Raw genomic sequence first — 21,535 nt, forward strand, 5'->3', positions numbered from 1 at the left:
GACGTTACTCTCTGTCATTCACTGAAAATGTTACGATGGACTTCCATCAGCAGATAAGAGCTACTTGGTAGGGAGTGGTATGAGAGTGCTGTGGTGCTCCACTCTTTCAGTAAGCCCCTCTGAATCACAGTGGAGGTAATTGTCAGATGGTTTTGTGTCGACTAGTTCCCTAGTAGACCCGATTTTGGTTAGCTATGTTCCTTGGTAGAGCAGGCAGTTCAGAGAATGGTGTTCTCTCCTGAGGCCTCTCTTGGTCCGGAATGCATAATACTTGCTCCCTCTGGAACTAATGGCAAAGGGTCCGGGTGGCAGTCCTCTAGTCTGCTCTGCCTTATTGGTGGCAGATGAAGTGAGCCTGCAATCTTCCTAGTCAGTTCTACCCCTGGGTCATATAGATCAGGTAATATGGGTGGTATTGAGCTGAGGACATTGCTTTAGGCTGATAGTTCTTGGTTACTAGGTGTGCTGTATGGCAATCTTTAGTGACAGCTTAGCTCGCTGGTGATTTCACAACACAGTGAGCAGGCATTTGGGGAGTATGTCATGGTGGGTATTATATTACCATAGCGTCAACTCCATGACACATTGTCTCGTTCCCCTTTTGAGGGAACCAGGGTTACCTACCTAACCTAACATTTTATATCTCACATCCACACGAGGGGTGAAGAAAAAAGGTTGCACTCTTAGCAAGGAAAATGAATTTTACAACAAAGACTATATGCTATATATGAAAGTGACACAAAAATGACAAAGAATGTCACTGCATTGATTCACAGAATGTGCAAAAAGACATGGTGGAAAAAAAAAGTCAAAAGGCACAATTACTATCTGCTGCAACCAGCGGGCCATTACTGGTAGTGCAAATCTAAATGCATTTGTGGCGAGGGGGGCGTGGTAAAGCGAAGGGAACGAATGCAGAGTAGAGCGGTAATAAGGAAGTCAATTAAATGATGACAAACACCTGTCTTTAATTCTAGTGTTTGGCGGAGAGACGGATCTAAGAGTGCACCTGGGACGGGGAGAGAGAGACTTATGCTGCACAGACAATTTTTAAGTATTTTTGATGTTGTTCGGCTGCCCGGCGTCACTGAACCAGGCCATCCAGCTGGCTGAAGATCATCTGGTTGCATGGCCCGGGGTCGGGAAGCCCCTAATTAACCTCTCTCTCTCCAACCCCTCTCCCTCTCTTCCTTCTCTCTCTCATCCTGTCCCCGTTCCCAGGTCGCGCCCCTACAGTGGTTCTACCGCATGAAGGATACCAACGTGTGGTCCACAGGCCGGGGGCACAGATGGCTGTAGCCAACTTCCTCTCTAAAAGTGGGGGGCAGGGGATATTTTGGAGTGTTTATTTTAATGTGCGAGGCAGTGTTCCCGACTCAAGTGATTTTCTTTCTTTTGTTTCTTTATTTGTGATAAAAATAAGGACTTGGTTTGCTCGCCACTCAGACTTCTATGTCATTTCTATCTTTGAATGGTTTACAGCCTTCAAATACAAATATTATACCCATCTATATATTTTTGACTCCCTAGTTTGCTCCTAATGAACCAATGGCAGTATATTTTCATAATTCCACAGCTGTAGACATTTATAGTAACATGCAGTAGCAAAAGGACAGATCAAAGTTGCAATAATCAATGCATGAGTCATGACATGTAACAGTCCCTTTGAACAACATCAATCAGAACGACTGCACAGCCTTGTGAATAACAGTTCACAACAATTGATATTGCATTATTGAATAATTATCACAACAAATCCCCAAATGAAAACATCTGGTTGAGTTTCCAGATTGACAAAGAAAAGAGATTGTCACATGTACATGATGCACACTGCAGAATGGTATGGGGTATGGGGGGGGGGGGGGGCTATTACCACTGGGCTATTGGCCGATCAGGTTGGGGGATGGGGGGTCCTCATCTGAAGGACGTAGCCCTGTCTGTACACAGGGGCACTGCCTTGGAAAACCTTTTTCTTTGCAGTAGGTCTGACTGATGCTGCTTTAGGGCTGAAGACATACAGCAGATGACAGCTTCACCACTGAGAGCCATTTACCCAACTGATTGCTTTTTTCATTGGACATAATTGAAATAGACCACATAAAGCATAATACTATAATTGAGTGAATTGAATTTAGAGAGCACTGGAGCTGTCATTGTATAATGAGGAAGAATGCAACTATACGTACACTTCATCTTCATATTCCTTCGGTGGAGACACCGCAATGACCAGGTCAATCCAGTCCTGCACACAAATACACAGAAAAATGCCAAGCACATGCACATGAATAAAAGGATGGAAGTCAGATAAATTCTAGCACACAATAAAAGACATTTTATACACAATAAAAGAGATTTTTCCTCCTACATGTTTCATTTGCATTAATGAAATGAGTTAACTGTGAATAACATTAGCCTACTTAAATCCCTACTGTCTTGATGTTTGACCAGCACATTGGCAGAATTTTATTGATACATTCTGCTTCACTTCTGCTCCAACCCTTCATCTATATTAAATGATGTTTGCTGAAAAAAATCATTACAGCAACAGACCATGTGCACTTTCTTGTGATTTGTGTCTACTAAATGTAATTCTGCAAAATTGGTTTAATGCAGCATTATGTGGAGTCAAAATTACCGTAATTACTGTAATTGTGCAATGAAACCTTAGAGATTCCACATTGTGCTATTCACATCATTGTACTCTGAAATTATTCATTTCTAGGGTAGTGCTGATAAGATCCAGTTTTGTTGATGACAGTAAAATACATAAATCACTACATTTCAGTTCACCTCTATATTCATCCAAACCAATCTTACTAAACAATTACAGTTTGACAAATTCATACAATCTAAGTTATATGAAAACGTAAGATTTTTTTAGAAAAATAACCTAAGCATGAAGGTCCACCCATAAACCAAACCCAGATCGTATTAAAACGTAAATCAGATTTTACGAATTCATATGAATTCACTACCAATGTAAAACGCCAAAATGTTAAATAGTTACGAATTGCTACAAGAGTGTGTTGATTCATCTGTAAAATTTTGAAGAACAAGGAATCTGCACAAGGACTAGAATAAAACTACATTTGAGACTGACAGACACAATGCTTTATAAGTTCATTAAACCGCTGAAGGCTGAAAAGGCTTGGTTGATTAAATTTAGGACATTATGTTAATGTTTTTATAGCAGTTATTTCAACATGATTTGAATGCTGAGTATGGCAAGATGTAAGATGAGAGCAAGACTCTAATTTGTAGTGGAAAGCAATATCAAATTTGTCAAAATATTCACAAACGCAAGAGGATGGGAAATGTGTTGAATTTGATGAAGGACGGGTGTTCGAATTCTGAGTGAATTTAACTTAGAAGTGTTATTGACAAAAATTGTATTTAAGAGTGTGTTTGGCAGGTTTGGTTTGATTAAAATGAACTCTGGTGCACCTGCTCTGTTAGTGCGGTTCATTTGAAAAATTATGAACATCAGAACCCTGGTGCATATCAAACAAGAGGACCAAAACCCACCTTTTCAGGGGGTCTTGGTCCACTTCCAAATAAATTCTGGTAAGGTTCGACTGAAATATGAGTGCAACAGACCAAAGAAATTTAGAAGTCACGAGATGCAACCCCAAAAAGGGCAGAATGCTCAAGCATACCTATTATTTTCTTGTTATATTCACGATGTTGCGGAGGAATTCCTGTTGCTGTTTTGACTCATCACAATTCATAAGCTATTCTTGAGTTTTCAGCTGGTAAAAATACCATAATATGTACGCACATACAGCGAGCATGTTTAGCCACAGCATTGTTTTGGATTTTCGGTAAGTTCCGTTTTTGTGTTTTGTACCTTTAGGTTTTGCTCTTAAAAATAACAGTGTGAAAGCTAAGCAAACCAGGACTAAATGAATCATTTCCTTTTTTGATCCAGACCAAAAAAAAAAAAAAAAAAAAAAAACAAGACAACTGAACTACAAGTGTGAACTCCCTAAATATGCATGAATGCAAACCATTTGGCTCCAATGAGCTGCATTGTCTTCTTCACCCCAGGACAATCTGTTCAGACAGATCAACTGATTTAAAGTGATTGGCTGTTTTATTGTAATGCGGGCCGTACCCCTCCACTGTGCCAGGCCTGAGCCATTGAAGTCTGTCCTTCAGCTAGAGTCACATCCGTGAGGATCTTTCCATTCACAGCCATGATCTCATCACCAGACACGACCCCACCTGAGATAACATGAACAAAACCATAGAAAATTAACAGTAATATATTGAAAACACTAAGCAGGTAATTTTGAAACAAAACTAAATGTTTTATTAAGTTAATATAATCAATATCATAAATGACTGAGAAATAAACTAGACTTTTGCATGATCATTATTAGGTGTTGATGATAAGGTGTTTGTTAAAGCATGAAGTCAAAAGAACCAACCCTCAAATCTCTATGATATCTTGGAAACGTGTTATGTTTGTATGACTTACCATGTTTATCTGCTGCACCTCCCTCGTAGATAGATGACACAACAATCTTTCCCAATGGGGAGTCGATTCCTCCCTCTATGGCCAGATCAAGCTTTCCTTCCTGAAGAATGTGAATAGAATAAAAAAAATCTCCCAATTCTTAGTTTACATTTTACAGATGTTGCTCACATTTCTTTCTTTTTTCCCCTTAATTACCTTCTTAATTCTCAAAAGTCGCACATCTCTGCCAGCTAGCTGCTCAGCCGTGAACTGTTAAAACATACACAGTTAGAGCTAAGATGGTAAAAGTAATATTCCATAGAGAAACTCAGGGAGTGTGGCATATCTGTGTTATAAAATATAAAAATGGCAAAAGGGTGCAGAAAGAACTGTTAATGTAAAGGGTTACAGTACCATGGAATATGGATCAAAATCATCCACGTATTTCTGAAATCCCTGCAAAAAAAAAAAAAAAAAATAGGAAAAACTGACAGTATAGTATAGTCTGTAAAATGTGAGGTTCGTTCTAAGGACATAATTTAAGCTATACAAATTAGTGCTCATTGATTTCCAAGAAGAGACAAATGAACACTATATATCTGGATAGTTGTCACCGCTAATCCAATCATTGGCAGGTTGTGTTTAGTCTTCCAGATCAGTGCCTTAGTAGTTTGGCATGACCACTAAATCAATCCATAAAAAGCATCTGATCTTAAAAAGTGAACTCTGTATTTCTTCATTTAAAGTCATTTAAACACAAAAACTAATAGCATATTTTGAATATATTTAAAATAGTGTACAATCATATGAGATAAACATATCATTAGTCTAAAAATCTGTTTAATTCTACATGGTTGCTTCATGGTGGCTGCTATTTTGAGATCACATGACCAGCTTAATGCTACTTGCTTTATTTTTGTAACCTCCATTTTGCTGGACATTTTCGCTATCAGAGTGAATTAATCAGGGCTGAATGTGAATTTATATGATGAAATTGGTAACCGAAAATACTTGCTTATGCACAATGCTACATCCACACCTATAGGTGTCAGTATAAATTCCAAGACAATTATCATATCAGCCGGCATTGCAAACAAAATTTTGCTGAGTGCACATTTAAACAAATATATGTTGCTTACCTTGCTTATTCATATGTGTTAATGCATAAAATTAATGCATGAACAGGTTTGATTTGACTAACTTTCTTTTTAAATGCAAAACTAAACAATATAAAAAGTCAATAAATCAAACATGATATAACATAATAGATGAAACAGTATAACACACTGCATTATATACTACAGTACCGTACTGCATGGTGCACATATTAATACTGAAAAAGTGTGCATTTGTTTAGTTGGATGGATCAATTGGTAGCTTTCTAGTTGGATAGTGTCAATAGACAATCATCTGCAAAGATAGTTACAATATAAAGGGTCTCTAACAACCACAACACACTTAAAACTGAACCAACAAAATGGAAACACACAGAGATGCCATCCATTGCATATTCACTCTAATATTAGATCCACTCAGAGGCTGCTTTCACAGCAAACAAGATGGAGGTATGATTGCATGGAAATATATGGGTGTGACTGGAGTAGAATTCTGAGAAATTTGAGTTAATTCAGCAGTTCAGTGTCATGGAAAGGTGAAAATGTAATGTCTTAACTGAAAAAAGTGTAATATTGCAATCATACTTCTGATGTCCTTGAGTATTTTAAGAGATATTCATAACACGCACGTTTAAACTCAAGAAATGCAGTAGACAGAATAAAATCTACACTTCCACAAACAAACCAAAAATCAGACCTTAAAGGGGTCATATAATGTATCTTCATATAATTTAATCCACCAAAAGTGACTTTGTGAAATGTTATTTTTTTTTCCTGCTGTGCCTTTAAGACTTCTATGTAGACACCCATTTACAAACAAACAACAGCACTTTGGTTCAATCACACACATTTTTTTTTTTTTTTTTTTTTACAGCAAGTATCCCTTATGATATGACCCCTTTAATTATTGTCAAGGAAACAAAACTAGTTTTAAATCAGCTTAAATAGATACATTGTACCAATATCCTCAGGGAAATATTGTTAGAAATGTAGTATATACTATACTATACTGTATATGCAGATGTATACACTCAGACAGCAGGGGACTTCACTCAAGGGCCAGAGAGAGAGAGAGAGAGAGAGAGAGAGAGAGAGAGAGAGAGAGAGAGAGAGAGAGAGAGAGAGAGAGAGAGAGAGAGAGAGAGAGAGAGAGAGAGCGAGAGAGAGAGAGGAGGGGTGTAACGCAAAGTAATGATGACATTTACTTGTTTTTTGCTGGATTTAAAGGACATGTTGTACGTGACCATCCGTTTGAGCATCTCTGGGGGCTGAAACAAACATAATTGTGACTGACTCTTACAAACACCTCAAAATAACACTTGCACCATTTCATTACGTGCCATATAAGGTTCACATCAACATGGCAAATAGACCTATTAACTAGTATCTATGAATTCAGGCATCTTTGAGATTTACGACGACACTGACTGCGTGACTGAACTGATAATCCATTATATACAGAACAGCAGTGATGGTGATGCTACAAGGTACTGGATCATTTGAGAGAAATGACACCTGATTCTTTAGATTCGAGGGAACAAGATAGACAATCAGGCTTATGCATTATAGCAAACACCTTTAACAATAATAAAGAAAGACTGAATACTACCTCAAGACAGCAACTTATTGTCCTCTCTTGACCTTCTTGCTACCCTCCTAAAATAACCACAGAATTGGCAAGCACCCATTCACTTAAATTAAGGAGGCACAAGAACAGGGCAAAGTGATTAACTTCCTTTGTGATCTGATAAAACAGGACTGAGAGTCTGATGGATGACAGGGACAGCATGTCTAGGTTTGTCGTGTTGATCAATCAAAGACATTTAAATTCTGATAATCTATCTCATTGTGCACGCAAATGGAAGAAGCATCTCTCTTTTAACCTCTCCCCTTCTGTCCTTCTCTTTCTGCCTTCTGAATCAGTGCAATCAGTAAAAGCTGCATCTACCTGGTCCTCCTCGAGTTTGAAACTCAAATTATAATCAGAGTCAAACAGCAATTGGCGCAACAATCAAACCAATGAGTCAAAGTCGTAAAGATATAGTAGCTTATTTATGCATCACCAGCACCATCATCCTCCTCCTCCTCCTCCTCCTTCTCATCATCACCATCGCACGTGCACACACTGGTTCTCCCTGTCTTACCATAGTCTCAGAGCGGAGCGTGGGTCTGTGTGAGGTCTGACTTGGCAGCATGACAGGTTTGGACATGACAGGGTTCATCTGTCTCCGCTGGTTTGGAGGGCTGGGGGCTATTTGCTATGCAGATGTTAGCAGTAAGGGACACAAACTTAAGGTCAGGGCGTGATATACCTTCAAGAGTTATGCAATCCTAATCACACAACACAAAATATTGTAGGAACATTTCATTAAGGACATATATAGACTTTGTCTTTTTAGTAATAATTATGTTTTTGTGAAATGGCTTTTTAAATGTTATTAATTCACAAATAAAAAAGAGGTGTGCATATTTATAATACAGTGCAAAGAGTTACGGTTTCAAAAAATGCCCCTTAAATAGGATTTGTGGCAACTATATTCATTTTGAAATGGTGTTGTTATATTAAGAGCAGGAAAACAGAGTAATCTATTGAAACATCTAAGCACAGAGAACTGTTGGAAAACTATTTCCGTTGAAAAAGAGATGCTGGTTTGAATTAAGCTTGCATTACATTTGTTAGACAAGGGTGGCAAGTCTGATTTGTGCTAAAAATGGAGCGGAAGGTCCAGAGCAGCATGTATCATTTACAAACTAAGGACTCACCAGTGGATTATTAGAGGTGGATATCCTGCTAGCATGAGATGTGTTTCTCATCACCTGGACCACAAGGACAAGGTTTTCAACAGTCCAACAAAAATAGAAATCACAGGTACTGCAAAGTCATCAAACCAAACGACATGCTTTTCACCCCAAATGATGACATGTATCCTAACAAACATCTTCAATAAGAAATTAAAAGTGGGTATTCACATCTGCTAAACAACAAACTCAAGGCATGCATGAATGTATGACATAATTGGAGGGTAAAAAAAGTTATATTATTTGGGGGTGACAGTACAACGGCACCTATAAGCATGTTCAGCTTGCTGCCAGTTCCACACACACACACAAAACAAGCATCTTAATTTCCAAAACAATTGGAAAAGCAAACCGAATTACCACTGCTGTCACAGGTTTCATTGCACAGGATTTACTTCTCTATGGGTTTTCGCTCAGTGTTGCAGATGCAACATTGGCGCCACTTCAGTGAAGATATCAATACTATGTATCATGAAATCAATTTGGAATCAAATTGGAATGAATTGCGATGCGACTAAAAATACCCACTCCTATATGACATACATAATCAACTCTCACACCGCTAAAAATGTTAACTATGCTAACCGTCAAGTTGCGGTCAAACTTCGGGCTGGGTGGGCGTGAGAGATCACTGGGGATGCTGGAGTAGAAGCCCCCTCTCTGCCGGTAACCATTGTCCCCAAACCTACTCCCTTGTTCGGATAAGCTTGGGGAGCGAGGGTAGTTGGATGACCCTGCATGGTACTTGTCCTCCATGTGCACGGGTGGAGGGGGTGGCGGAGGAGGAGGCGGTGGTGGTGGAGGAGGAGGTGGTGGGGGGGGAGGGGGAGGCGGCTGAGATGAGGACAGACCCCTGGAAGAGAATAGTGGGGAAGAAGGGTGTTGCCGGCTTTGACCCATTGAGGAAGAGGGTACCCAAGTGGCTGGTGGGGAAGGTGGGCGTTGAGGGGATGGTCGGGAACTTGGTTGCATTTGGTGCTGTGTTCTTGGAGATGGAGGGCGATAGTTGGATGTCTGGTAAAGTCGGGGTGAGGGTGGAGGGCGTGGTAAGGGAGGTGGAGCTTGGTTGGATGTTGGTGGAGTTGGGGCTAGTCTTTTCAAAGGCTGCCTTAGACTTTGGTCCACATCATCTAAGTTTATGTCATCAAGGTCAGTGGTGGCCAATGTCAAGCCTCCAGGGAACCTCCGTCTGGTGGGACCAGTCGATGCAGGGGAACGGGTTGGAGACATCTAGAAGTACACTTTAATTGCTTAGAACTCTGAACTAACAAACTATTGACTAGAAGACCAACACACATTAGGATACTTGCGTGAAACTCGATAGACTTTACCTCTGGGGACTCATTTTCAACTGAGGAGATTTGCTCTAGTCTGGTTTGACAGAGCCTTTCCACCCAATGCTGCACCTTTTCCGACTCTTCCAGATCTTCCCTCTCAGTTTCTGACACCTAGTTGAATTAGTAAAGCCACACCCAAAGATGGAAACTTTGATATACTAATGAGAATGTGGTGGACTGCCATTGGTAAGGGTACAATAGTGCAGTTACCTGCTAAATTTAATTTAGTCTTTGTTCAAATGGGTACATTTGACCAATCAATGAGAGTCAGAGGGCCAAAGGCCAAGGAGACAGAATCATTTACACACATTAAACTGGGAGGACAATTTAAGTCAGCAAACCCTACTGTAACCTCACTAGAACAAGTCTGATACCTCTTGTAGAAGTCTGCTGATTTTCATCTGCTTCTCTCGCTCAAGTACTTCTTCCTTCTCCTTGGCAAGTTTCAGCTCAAACTCCATCTCTTTCTTGTTCTTTTTCTCGGCTGGAAGAGTGTCAGTCTTGGACATCTTCTTCTTCTTTTTGGTCTCTTTTCCTTTCTAAATATCCAAAGTGATTTGAGAACACCTGGTGGACTTTTCACCAATGTCAACCAAACTATCATGCAAACCATAACTTCAGACATATCTCCAAGATGAACAACATATTCCATAGTTCTAGGACACCAAAACAGCACAACAATCTTGCAGCACACAATGTACCTTTTTGAGTGTAGGCAACTTTCCTTCGTAACGGTAAAACCAACCGAACGCTAAGATAGCAAGAATGATATATTATTTTCATGAAAAACTCTGCAGATTCATTCATCCAAAAGCTACCAAAAGATCCAACCAAACAAGACGAGTATAGTCTACATGCAGTTGAAGAGTCTTAAAAAAGGGGAAGTTTGTCAAAGGATGCCATATGAATACTTCACTTACTTCTTCACTCTCTTCTTCATAGGACTCAGCATCTGATGGAACCAGGAAGTGACAGACACGGCACAACAGAAAGGCAAATAGACAGAAAGACAAAGAGCACACAAAGAGAGATGATGCATCCAACATAAATGCACATCCGTTCATGCAGAGGAGAAAGGAGTAATGGTGCATTACGTGTACCATTTTAGACATGGTAACATACTTGTTTACTATTAAGAGAATAGTGTAGTTTTACAGAAGGCATTCAAAGTGCATGCACTGGAGAAGTTTTATAAGTGTTGTCAACTTACTGGAAGTTTTGGGTTTGGGTGAAGGTGTGCGGCGGGTGGGTGGTTGGGGCGAGGGAGAAGGGGAGGGGGAATGAGATTTGGATTTTTCCTTGGAGCCCCAATCTTCTTCCCACTCTTTGTGGTGCTTACTTTCCGATGCTTCAATTCTGACACACACGACACATACATTAAATGGACATCTATTCAGACAAGCCTGCTAAATAATTTCTGAGTTGATATATATTTGTTTTGAACATCAACACAAATGTCAAGAAGTTGGCAGTAAACATTACATTTTGTGTGTCACATTTATTTATTTGTCGTATTCCTCATATATATAATTTGAACACATTATACTGGACAAAAAAACATTGGTTGTGAAAATTACAAGTGACTTAGGACAGACGGAACAGAATGTACTTCCATCTCTCACAACATTGCTTTCATCAACATCGATTTGCTCTACTCTGACATCTGAGGTCTGTTTTCTTTGAAGATATTTTTGCTTGGCAACATTATACAAGTGTTACCTCTCCATCTCTTTGCGATGGCGTTGTTCTTCCTCTGCAGTCTTCTGTGATATCTCCATCTTTCTCCTGCAAAATATTGCACATATAGAACAATAAAATTGATAACAACTCAAGCAGATTTCATGCAGGAATTTGAATTATATGTCTTTAAAGTGAAGACAATTTTTCAGCATTGGTAATGATTCATCAGATTCATTACTGACAACATGAAGAGACAATAACAAACAGATAAAGCATGATTATAATGGCAATTACTAAAGAAGTATTTAAGTACAAGTGAATATTCATTTTTGTTTTCACCACAAGAGAACAATACCTAAAATGTTTATAATAAAGATACAGTTAAAGAATAACTGCATAAATGTATTAAAAAGTAGAATTTAACTGCATTAGTTACGAATTTTGCTGTATCGTTAACATTTCTGTTTTGTCAGTTGTTGCGCAAATGTTTAGTAGTTTCTTCGATGTTCTTGTACATTGTAATGTCTAGAATCCTAATTGTTTTACAAGAGAATGTGAGGTAATATCAAGGTTTACACAAAAGTTCTGAAAATCTTTTTTGACCAATTCTTAATTCTGCTAACACTTATGCTGGTAGAATCTGGGTATTTGGCATGCTGTATGTGACCTATATAAGTAAACTTATGTCACAAAATGATGTTATCTTGAGTTATATCTTGAAGGAGCCAACCAAATGTTCTTTTACAGCCGTTTGCATGTAAAAGAATACAGTGTGAATAGGTAGTGTGGTGTAGTGTTCAGTTGTGTGTTTTTTCACTGACTGGCGCTCTTTCTCCTGCTGTTCTTTGACGATTTTGTTGGTCTCTAATGCCACCCTCTTCTGATGCATTAGCTCCTGTCTTTCCAGCTCACGTCGAGCTTCAGCCGCCAGCCGCTCCTCATCCGTCATAAACAGCTCCCTTCCCTGAAACATACAGTTGACAAATCAGCACTTTTGCAAAAATATACGTACAAATACAATCCATCATATACTGTACAGGTCGCATAATTCACATACATTTACCAACTAAAATACCAGTTAAATAAAAAAGACAAATGCACCAATAAATAACCTAGAGGTTAACACCATAATACAAACAACATCTCCACAATGTATAACCCTTGTCCACCGCTGTCAATTACAACAGCTTTATACTAGGCAAATGGCTTTCTTTTCCACACAGCTGAGAGAGCTAGAAGCCACAGCGAGTATTCGAGATGTTCTGATGGCAGAAATGCATTAGTGGGCTTTCAGTGAACTTACAGCTCCAGTGAGGACAGTAATAGTTAGACTCCTGCTGCTCTTTAACACTCGCACTGCCTGAAAACACACACATTACCAGTTTAAATACACAGAGAGGTTCTTAATTAATTGGCTAACTTTTTCAACAAGCTCCTACTTACCTCTTGATGACTCAGGTTGGTGAATTCCACCCCATTGACCTCCACAATCTGGTCGCCAATCTACAAGCCACACAAACACACACAAGTGTGTTACTGAGGTTGAATCAAACAGCAATGTTCTATTAATTCAGTTTAATCTAGGAATTAAATTAAATGACCTGTAAGCCCACTTCAGCAGAGAGTGAACCCGGCTTCACATTGCTCACATAGATGCCTGGTTTCTGTGTTGGTCCACTCGATATGCTACAACAGAGAGTATTTCTTTGTCACAAGGTGTTGCATTAAATTTATAACAAGTTCATTATGGCAACATGCATCAATAAACCAATAGAATTTAGTAAAGTTTTTCTCAGTGTAATTCAACTGTGCACTTTAGTGTATATGGGAGGTAGAATCAGTTCAGATTCTTCCGTACCTGATTCCCATGCCTTTGGTGCCCACCAAACTAAGGAATACTTTTTTTTCCTTGATCTCTTTCCCTCCAATTGAAGTCAAGCCAGCAATACTGGTCTTCCTCTCCTGGGAAGGAAGAGTCAGAAAATGTGGCTACATTAAATTAGCTTCAACTGGTTTAACCCTGTAAAGCCTGGTCTATAAAATAGTATTCAGAAAAAATAATAATAATAATAATAATAATTATATATATATATATATATATATATATATATATATATATATATATATATATATATATATATTATATATATATATATACTATTTTTTTTTTATAAAAGAAACAGTGCATACATTTTCTTAGACAAAAAACATAGTATGATATTGGAAAATATAAAGCTTATGAAACAAATCTGAGCAAAAATATATGTCTAAGCAAGATTATATTAAGTTTTATGTTTATAGCTGTGTAGTTTTTACTGTGGGGGCAAAACATATAATGAAATGCAACACAATGATGATTGAGAGAACAACAAATAAACGATCCTCAAAAGCATCATATCTGATACTCACAATTTACATGATTTTTCTAAAATGTATGTATGGCTATTCAGATAAACCTAAGTTGCCTCAGTCCAGTAAGTGTTCATCTTGAAATACTACAGAAAATATAAACGTTATTCTTATGTTTACTTTATAAAATGCAAAATTTAACTGCAAAAAGACACGTTTACCATGAACTGAAGGGGAATGATTTTTAGAATTATACTAAAAGGCCCTTTACTTGCTAAAAAACTAAACTATCAATCAGACGACAGAAGGCATGTGTAAGATTATGTATAACAGGTTTTCAGAAAACTTTTGATTTAGAGGCTTTGGAAATTTGCGTAGTGTAAAAATGTGGAGAAGGAAAATCTTACCCCTGACTCAGACACAAACTGATCCACAAACTGCCACTTCAGAGGCTCATCAGTGGAGCTGATTAGGACAATAATATTATAACAATATTATTATATAAAAAATAAAAAAGACAAATGAAAGTGTTAGAAAAAGTTCCTCTAATTAAAGTGATTGATCACACCAAATTACCTCTTGAGAGGAATCATTCCCACATCTGTAAATAGAGTGTCACAATGGGAATAATTAAAAACACGTCAATAAATAGTCAATAAATAATATATTTAGCTAGTGGCAATCCCAATAATGAACTCTTCTAAAGGAAGACACTGTTTCCTAATGAATTGCTCGACTGTTACATCAATCACCATTCAACTGTGAGTGAATCACTGTAACTGTCAGCTAAATCAAGATGCCATAAATGTGTATATAGAAATGAAAAATCTTACGGCGGACTTTCAGAGAGACAGTCTTCTTGGTCTTGATAAGGTTAATAACCTCCTCGTGAATGCAGGAGGAGATGGAGTAGCCATTGATGCGCACAATCTCATCGCCAACCTGAAGAAGACACAGCAAACCACATTAATATTACTTAAAAAATGCTAATATGATACTTACCAGAATAGTTTCATATTTCAGGTCTCTGTCATAACAAAGGTAGCACTTTGCACTATAAACACATAGTCTGCATTTGAATGCCATTTATCTACAGGACAAACATTGATCTTGGAGATTATAGTAGAGGACAATGTGTTTGGGAACAAAAGACAGGAAGACTTTAAGAAGGCTTATTGCTCCCTCTAGTGGAGAGAAGGTGCACTGATCATGACGGTTTGCCATGTAAAATGCACACATCTATTTGAAAGTTTAACATTTTTTGTTGTCAGATATTTAATATAAGGCAAAAGAGTGTCTGCTTAGGGTCCAAATATGTTCAACATGCTCATATATATAAAAGTATGCTGTATAAAAGTTATAAAAGCAGCCGCATAGTAGCATCCTTGAATAATGTCTGGATTTTCGTACCTGCAGGCCGACATTTCCGGCTTGTCCATCTTTGACTATCTGTGATATGAAGAGCCCAGAGCCAAACTCCAGCCCCCCTCGAACACTCAAACCCAGACCCTCAGGGTGTGTGCGGTCCAGACGCACTTCCTTCAACTTCCTGCTCATAACAGAAGTGGACAAAAGAGTGGCATCTAAAATCAGTAAAAGTGATGTTTAGTGAAATGTATTATGTCCCACAAATTACAATAATATTTTAATTATAAAGGAAAAATTTGTCGAGACAAATTTTAATGACTTAAAGCATTGCCTGAAAATTTTAAAATATTTTCAAACTATTTAGTGGTTTTGGAAAGAAATCAATAATAAAAAACAATATAAAAATCCCCCCAAATTAAAACCAATACCAAATACCAAAATGACTTATAATATATGAGCAAAATGACCAATATAATATATCAAATATTTTATATTAAGTAATAATAATAATATATGAGAGTATACACCTTTATTAATATTAATAATTATATTTTATTTAGGGCTGTCAAACGATTAATCGCATCCAAAATAAAAGTTTGTGTTTACATAATATATGTGTGTGTATGGAGTATAATTATTTTCTATATATAAATACACACACATGCATATATATTTAAGAAAAATGTGTTATTTATATATAAAATATTTATATATAATATAAATTATATATAATATAAATATATATACACAGTATATACATGCAAATATTTCTTAAATATATACATGCATGTGTGTGTATTTATATATAGAAAATAATTATACACCGTACACACACATATATTATGTAAAAACAAACTTTTATTTTGGATGCGATTAATCGCGATTAATCGTTTGACAGCCCTAATTTTATTATTAATTTACTTAATAAAAATAATAAAGTTTGTATATATATATATATATATATATACATACACACACACACACACACACACATACACTTTTTGCTACACCTGCCAAAGGCCGGTGACTTAAGAAAATGTAATTTATTATTTATTTATTTTCATAAAAATGTTACCGGCCGACGCCGATTTTTACTCACATTGCTTGGCGAGTGTTAATTTTAGGCCCTGCACATACAGTATATATAAATATAATATAATACTTTTATTATTTTTTCTCTGAGAAAGGCACAGCAAGAGGAAACAGAATCCAGTTCATTAGCGCCGTGCATAAGACACGGTTGAATAAGCTTCTTCTCTCTGTGCTCATAACCACGTCTGACCGAGCATGAGGGAAAACAATGATTCTCTTTGGAGACGAGAGCAGCGGCTGTCATTCTACCTCCTCCTCTGATTCTCTCTGTCTTTATTGCCTTCTCTGTTATTCATGCAGAGAAAGATGGCCATACTGCACAGAAGCATCACACCCTATCAGCCCTTTTTTAACACGTATATTCCTCGTTTCCTCTCTCACCTGGATCTCTTGGGCGTGAGCTGGTCGTACTGCACCTGGTGCTTCAGAGGAATCAGGGGTCTGATGGCATCGAACAGAGGAAGGCGTTTGGGCTCATTTATCACCAGTTTCAGGTCACCGACCAGGACAGGCAGGTCCATGGATCTAAAGGGCAGAGCAGAGACATTTAAACAGGACCTGATTGAGAACATGCAAACAGGAACGCTAATTCAGAAAAGCACAAACAGCTTGTGCTCAAGATATGGATTATATATCTTGATACTTGATCGTAAATCATTATTCAATCTTTTGTGTCAAGTCAAATGAGAGGTCAAACATAAAGCGTAAAGCACTAGGTTAGGTTTAAAGTTAATCGTTGTCATACAAGTTGCCTTTTTTTTTTTTATTAAATGTAATTTAAATATTATTTTCATTTCAATTAAACTCTTTTACCACCAGTTCCCATTACTGTATTGCAAAATACAGCCTCATTCCCATTACTCTATCATTAAAGAAAATATATAAATGTAGTTTAATATATAAAATTGAAACTATTTATACATCATGATAGCATTTATTATTCTGCCTTTGAAACATTATGAAAAAATCTTTGTAAAATGTTATGTTTTCCTTTTACATCCTGGCATAGAAACCTACATTAAAAACATTCTGATTTGTTGCTTGTTAAAGAAAATGACACTTTATACCCACATAAAATCAGCTTATGAATTTAGAGGCAGCTGCTCTATGAATCATTGATATTTCACTCCTGACTCAGATATCAGAGACAAAGGGGCGTCAGAGAATGGCTGCCCTTGAAAGCAGGGAGAACAGTGGAAATGATCTGATCCAAGTTACTTTTTCATCGGATTAAGCCTTTTATTTCTGTCCAGCGGAGCAATGACGTGTTGATTTACACACTATATCACAAATAAAGAGGAATGGATTCAGCATTTCCTATTCTTGCACACAGATAAACAGACACCGAATACGTTTGTCCTTTTGAATGTGCAGATTGCCAGCACTGCTGATGGAAAATTACATTATTTATCAGTAACGAAAACCTTCCAGACACAATGCTGCAGCAGAGATATTATGTAATGAGGAATTATGTAATATCTATAAACTGCAGTAAAAGAAAAACAAATGTTCACGTTTTCTGTGCAAAGATTCACTATGTTGTCAATGCTGTGCTTGCTAGATGGATTGTTCAAATCCCTAACCTTAAATCTGAGCAACAGTAATAACTAGGATTGAACCTGCAACCCTTATGTCAGCACCCAGGCTCCTTTAATATTACGCATCCAAAAAATGGGTCAAAAAAAGACTTACTGATGATACATGCGGAGAACATCATAAAGATAGTCCTTCTCTGCTTCATTATCAACTAGCAACTCCACCTGCACAACACAAACACACAAACCTCTGCTCAGATCATCATTAGTAATCAGAAAATCAATCGCATGCACATCTTTTACCTGGTGGTGGCTAATCTGCTGTAGGAAAGTTTTGAGGAAGCGTTTTGGCCAGTCAATGATGTAACACATCTCTCTCTCACTGAGTGAGAGACTGAGACGGAAGGTCAGCGAGGAAGAGAGGTCGTGGGAGAGAAAGAGAAAGAGGAGGTGGACGAACTATTGTTTGTCTGTAAGTTAGGCCTCTCTCAGATTGGTTGGGTCTCATGTTGTTAATGCTTGAATGTTTTTTTCTGTACTGTGAGTATCATTAGTTCAGATCTGCTCCACTGGACCTGGTAATGTTCCTGGGCTCAGATAAAGAGGTTTATCATGCTAGCAGTGTCACCTTACATTAGTGTGCTGCCGCGTTATTGTTATCATAGGAATGCTAATGAAGTTCATCTAATGTGAGACCAGCATGTTGAATGGAAAAGACAAACTTCTTCATTTTTTGAATGAATGAAGAGAATGAAGGTTATTTGAAAGAATAAATGAATGAACTAAATAAATAAAAAGAGTGAACAAATGAACAAACAATCAAACAAATACAGAAATAAATACACACAATAAGTGAATGAATGAATGAATGAATGAAAAAAATGAACAAACAAACAAATAAATAAACAAATAAGTGGGTTATATAAATGAATGAATGAATGAATGAATGAATGAATGATCATATGAAAGAATGATCATATGAAAGAATGACTAAATTAATGAATAAAAGGAGTGAAGAAATGAACAACCAAACAAATAAATAAACAAATAAGCGGATTATGTAAAAGAATGAATGAAAGAATGACTAAAGGAGTGAAGAAATTAACAAACAAATAAATAAACAAATAAGTGGGTTATATAAATGAATGAATGAATGAATGAATGAATGAATGATCATATGAAAGAATGACTAAATGAACGAATAAAAGGAGTGAAAAAATGAACAAAAACAAACAAATAAACAAATAAGCGGGTTATGTAAAAGAATGAATGAATGAATGAATGATCATATGAAAGAATGACTTAATGAACGAATAAAATGAGTGAAAAAGTGAACAAACAAACAAACAAACAAACAAACAAATAGGCTGTTTATATGAATGAATGAATGAATGGTTATATGAAAACATGAATAAAATGAAAGAATGAAAAAATGAATGAATATATAAATAAATAAATAAATAAATAAAAGGAGTGATTTAATCATAAATAAGAAACAAACAATAAAATGAGTGAGTGAAATAACTTACTAACTAAATAAATAAATAAAATGGTTGAATGAATGAATGAATAAATGAATGAATTAATGAATGAATGAATATGAAAGCATGAATAAAATGAAAGAATGAAAAAATGAATGAATAAAATAAATATATAAAAGGAGTGATTAAATGAACAAACATAAATAAATAAATAGAAAGAAACAATATATTGAGTGACTGAAATAACTAACAAACTAAATAAATAAATAAAATGGTTGAATGAATGAATGAATGAATGAATGAATGAATGAATGAATGAAAAATAAATGGGTGGATGAATGCATAAATAACAAGAACAATACAATTTACATATTCAAATAAATTAAAAAAGTTAAACATGAGTGCAGATAAACAGTTGTGATATTTTTATTTTTATTTAGCATTAATAAATATTACTTATTAGTATATGGTTGTTTTAATTATTAAAAGATATAGCATTATTACTCATAATAAAACATTGTGGAGAAATAAAAAAGCATATCCACATTGTTCCAAAATCAATACCAATATCAGGCCACATGTGATAAAACAGTGACGTTGTGTTCATCGGTTATTGAAGGAGTCATAAACATTGTGACCAGCCCAGATGACAGTCCACCTTTGGACTTTAACATCATAAAAAGCAGATGTCTGTAACTGATTCCAGCTTGATTTCCTGTACAGTTTTTGCAAAGTAATTTGAAGGGAGCAATGTAACAGATTGTCATAGAGGAGAAACCCAAATTAAATGCAAAGCTTTTGTGCAGCTTTCCCACCCCCGTCTACAGGCAATAAGACAAGCGAATAATTAATGCAGCAATCATTTACGCCTGATTACACATTTCTGACACTTCAGCTAATGCTGTGAAAAACTGTCCATTGTGTGCCTCATCCACCGCACACCAGATGCTACACTTCTACACACACACTGCACAGGGGAAGCCTTTGTGTGGTGTCTAAAAGAATAAGCACGAGCATGTAAATAGGTAGCCTATCAGAATAGGTAAATCATAGCAAATTCAAATATTAAAAAGTATTAACTTTACATTTAGGAGGCAAAAGGTAAACAATACCTGTTGTATTATACGTAACACATTTCACCTGCTCAGCCAATCAGAACTCGTACATCGGTTGACGTCACTGTGCAGCCTACCTTTCTACCTGTAAATTACGGCTTTATCTGCACCTTTGGCTTACGTAAAATTGGCAATAAAATTGTACGAAATAAGCCTTTACGTCGAAATTATTAAACAAGTAACATGTTTTACATGTTCACTGTAAAAAATAAAAACGTCTAAAACATCACAGAGCAGAAAAACTGGCGTAGGATGCTAGGTGTGGACATCTTTTAGGTCTTGGGTTTGGACAGTTTTACCGATCAAGTAACGACGGATCCTATCGATACAATACTACTTTCCTTGTCCGAAGTTAGGCGAATATTAATTTGACATACTTTACAAATATTTTAGAGCGTAAAAATGAAGTAGCCTTGTGCTTCTCCGCCATTGGGCACAGTGGGCAGCGACTGCTAAATAACTAACTTAGACCACTAATAACTAATGCTAATAAAAACAGTCAACACATATTTTAAGTTAAACAGTAACGGTTTAAAAGCTCACCTTATGCCGAAATTCTCTCGCCACTTTTCTCTCCATGCTGAGCAGCGGGTGTTTAGCCGGTGTTTTGCTGGTGTTGCTGGTTGTGCTGGCGTCTCAACCGTCAGTCAGTGAGTCAGTGAGCGGAGCACTGTCTCCGTGGAGGATCAGGCGCCGGTCAGAGGTCGATCTGCTGTAATATTGCTGTTGTTAGCTTTATTAGTAGCCAACACGAACGGGGATTCATAGGCATTTTTTCCAGAAAAAGGACTCTATCTATCTATCTATCTATCTATCTATCTATCTATCTATCTATCTATCTATCTATCTATCTATCTATCTATCTATCTATCTATTTATAATCTATCTATCTATCTATCTATCTATCTATCTATCTATCTATCTATCTATCTATCTGTAGGCTACCCTATGTCTGTCTATCATCTATCTATATTTATCTATCTATCTATTTGTATGTCTGTCTGTTTATAATCTATCTATCTATCTATCTATCTATCTATCTATCTATCTATCTATCTATCTATCTATCTATCTATCTATCTATCTATCTATCTATCTATACACTAGATCAGTAAGATTTTTTATGTTTTTAAAGAAGTCTCTTCTGCTCACCAAGGCTGCATTTATTTGATAAAAACAATAAAAAACAGTAATATTGTGAAATA

The 21,535-nt window shown here is 36.7% G+C and overlaps 2 protein-coding genes across 2 annotated transcripts in view; both read right to left on the minus strand.

The window, feature by feature from the left end:
• Positions 1-1,862: 1,862 nt before the first annotated feature.
• Positions 1,863-20,990, minus strand: ush1c (Usher syndrome 1C). The gene is made up of 27 exons (XM_079859959.1): positions 20,874-20,990; positions 17,892-17,959; positions 16,581-16,724; positions 15,150-15,288; positions 14,573-14,681; positions 14,316-14,340; positions 14,147-14,204; positions 13,249-13,352; positions 12,992-13,076; positions 12,834-12,893; positions 12,694-12,750; positions 12,212-12,354; positions 11,430-11,495; positions 10,921-11,066; positions 10,412-10,461; positions 10,085-10,249; positions 9,705-9,821; positions 8,959-9,603; positions 8,338-8,391; positions 7,719-7,832; positions 6,780-6,842; positions 4,874-4,915; positions 4,676-4,729; positions 4,481-4,580; positions 4,115-4,224; positions 2,187-2,242; positions 1,863-2,006 (listed from the first exon to the last, which is right to left on the minus strand). The coding sequence occupies exons 1-27, from the start codon at positions 20,907-20,909 to the stop codon at positions 1,892-1,894; spliced, it is 2,925 nt and encodes a 974-aa protein (XP_079716085.1). The 5' UTR covers positions 20,910-20,990; the 3' UTR covers positions 1,863-1,891.
• The window catches only part of LOC307151803 (troponin I, fast skeletal muscle-like), a 181,469-nt gene continuing 176,072 nt past the window's right edge, over positions 16,139-21,535 (minus strand). The window contains exon 8 of the mRNA XM_079859973.1: positions 16,139-16,149. The gene's annotated coding sequence lies outside the window, so the exon portion shown is untranslated. The remainder of the gene's footprint in view (positions 16,150-21,535) is intronic.

This window comes from Squalius cephalus (assembly GCF_949319135.1).
Source record: "Squalius cephalus genome assembly, chromosome: 23".
Classification (NCBI taxonomy): Eukaryota; Metazoa; Chordata; class Actinopteri; order Cypriniformes; family Leuciscidae; genus Squalius; species Squalius cephalus.

Coding starts and splice junctions, on each gene's coding strand:
- ush1c (XM_079859959.1), bottom strand. CDS start 20,909: ATGGAGAGAAAAGTGGCGAGAGAATTTCGGCATAAG. Junction 9,604..9,704: donor TTGAAAATGAGTCCCCAGAG/GTAAAGTCTATC, acceptor GTGTACTTCTAG/ATGTCTCCAACCCGTTCCCC. Junction 4,730..4,873: donor ATTTTGATCCATATTCCATG/GTACTGTAACCC, acceptor ATGTTTTAACAG/TTCACGGCTGAGCAGCTAGC.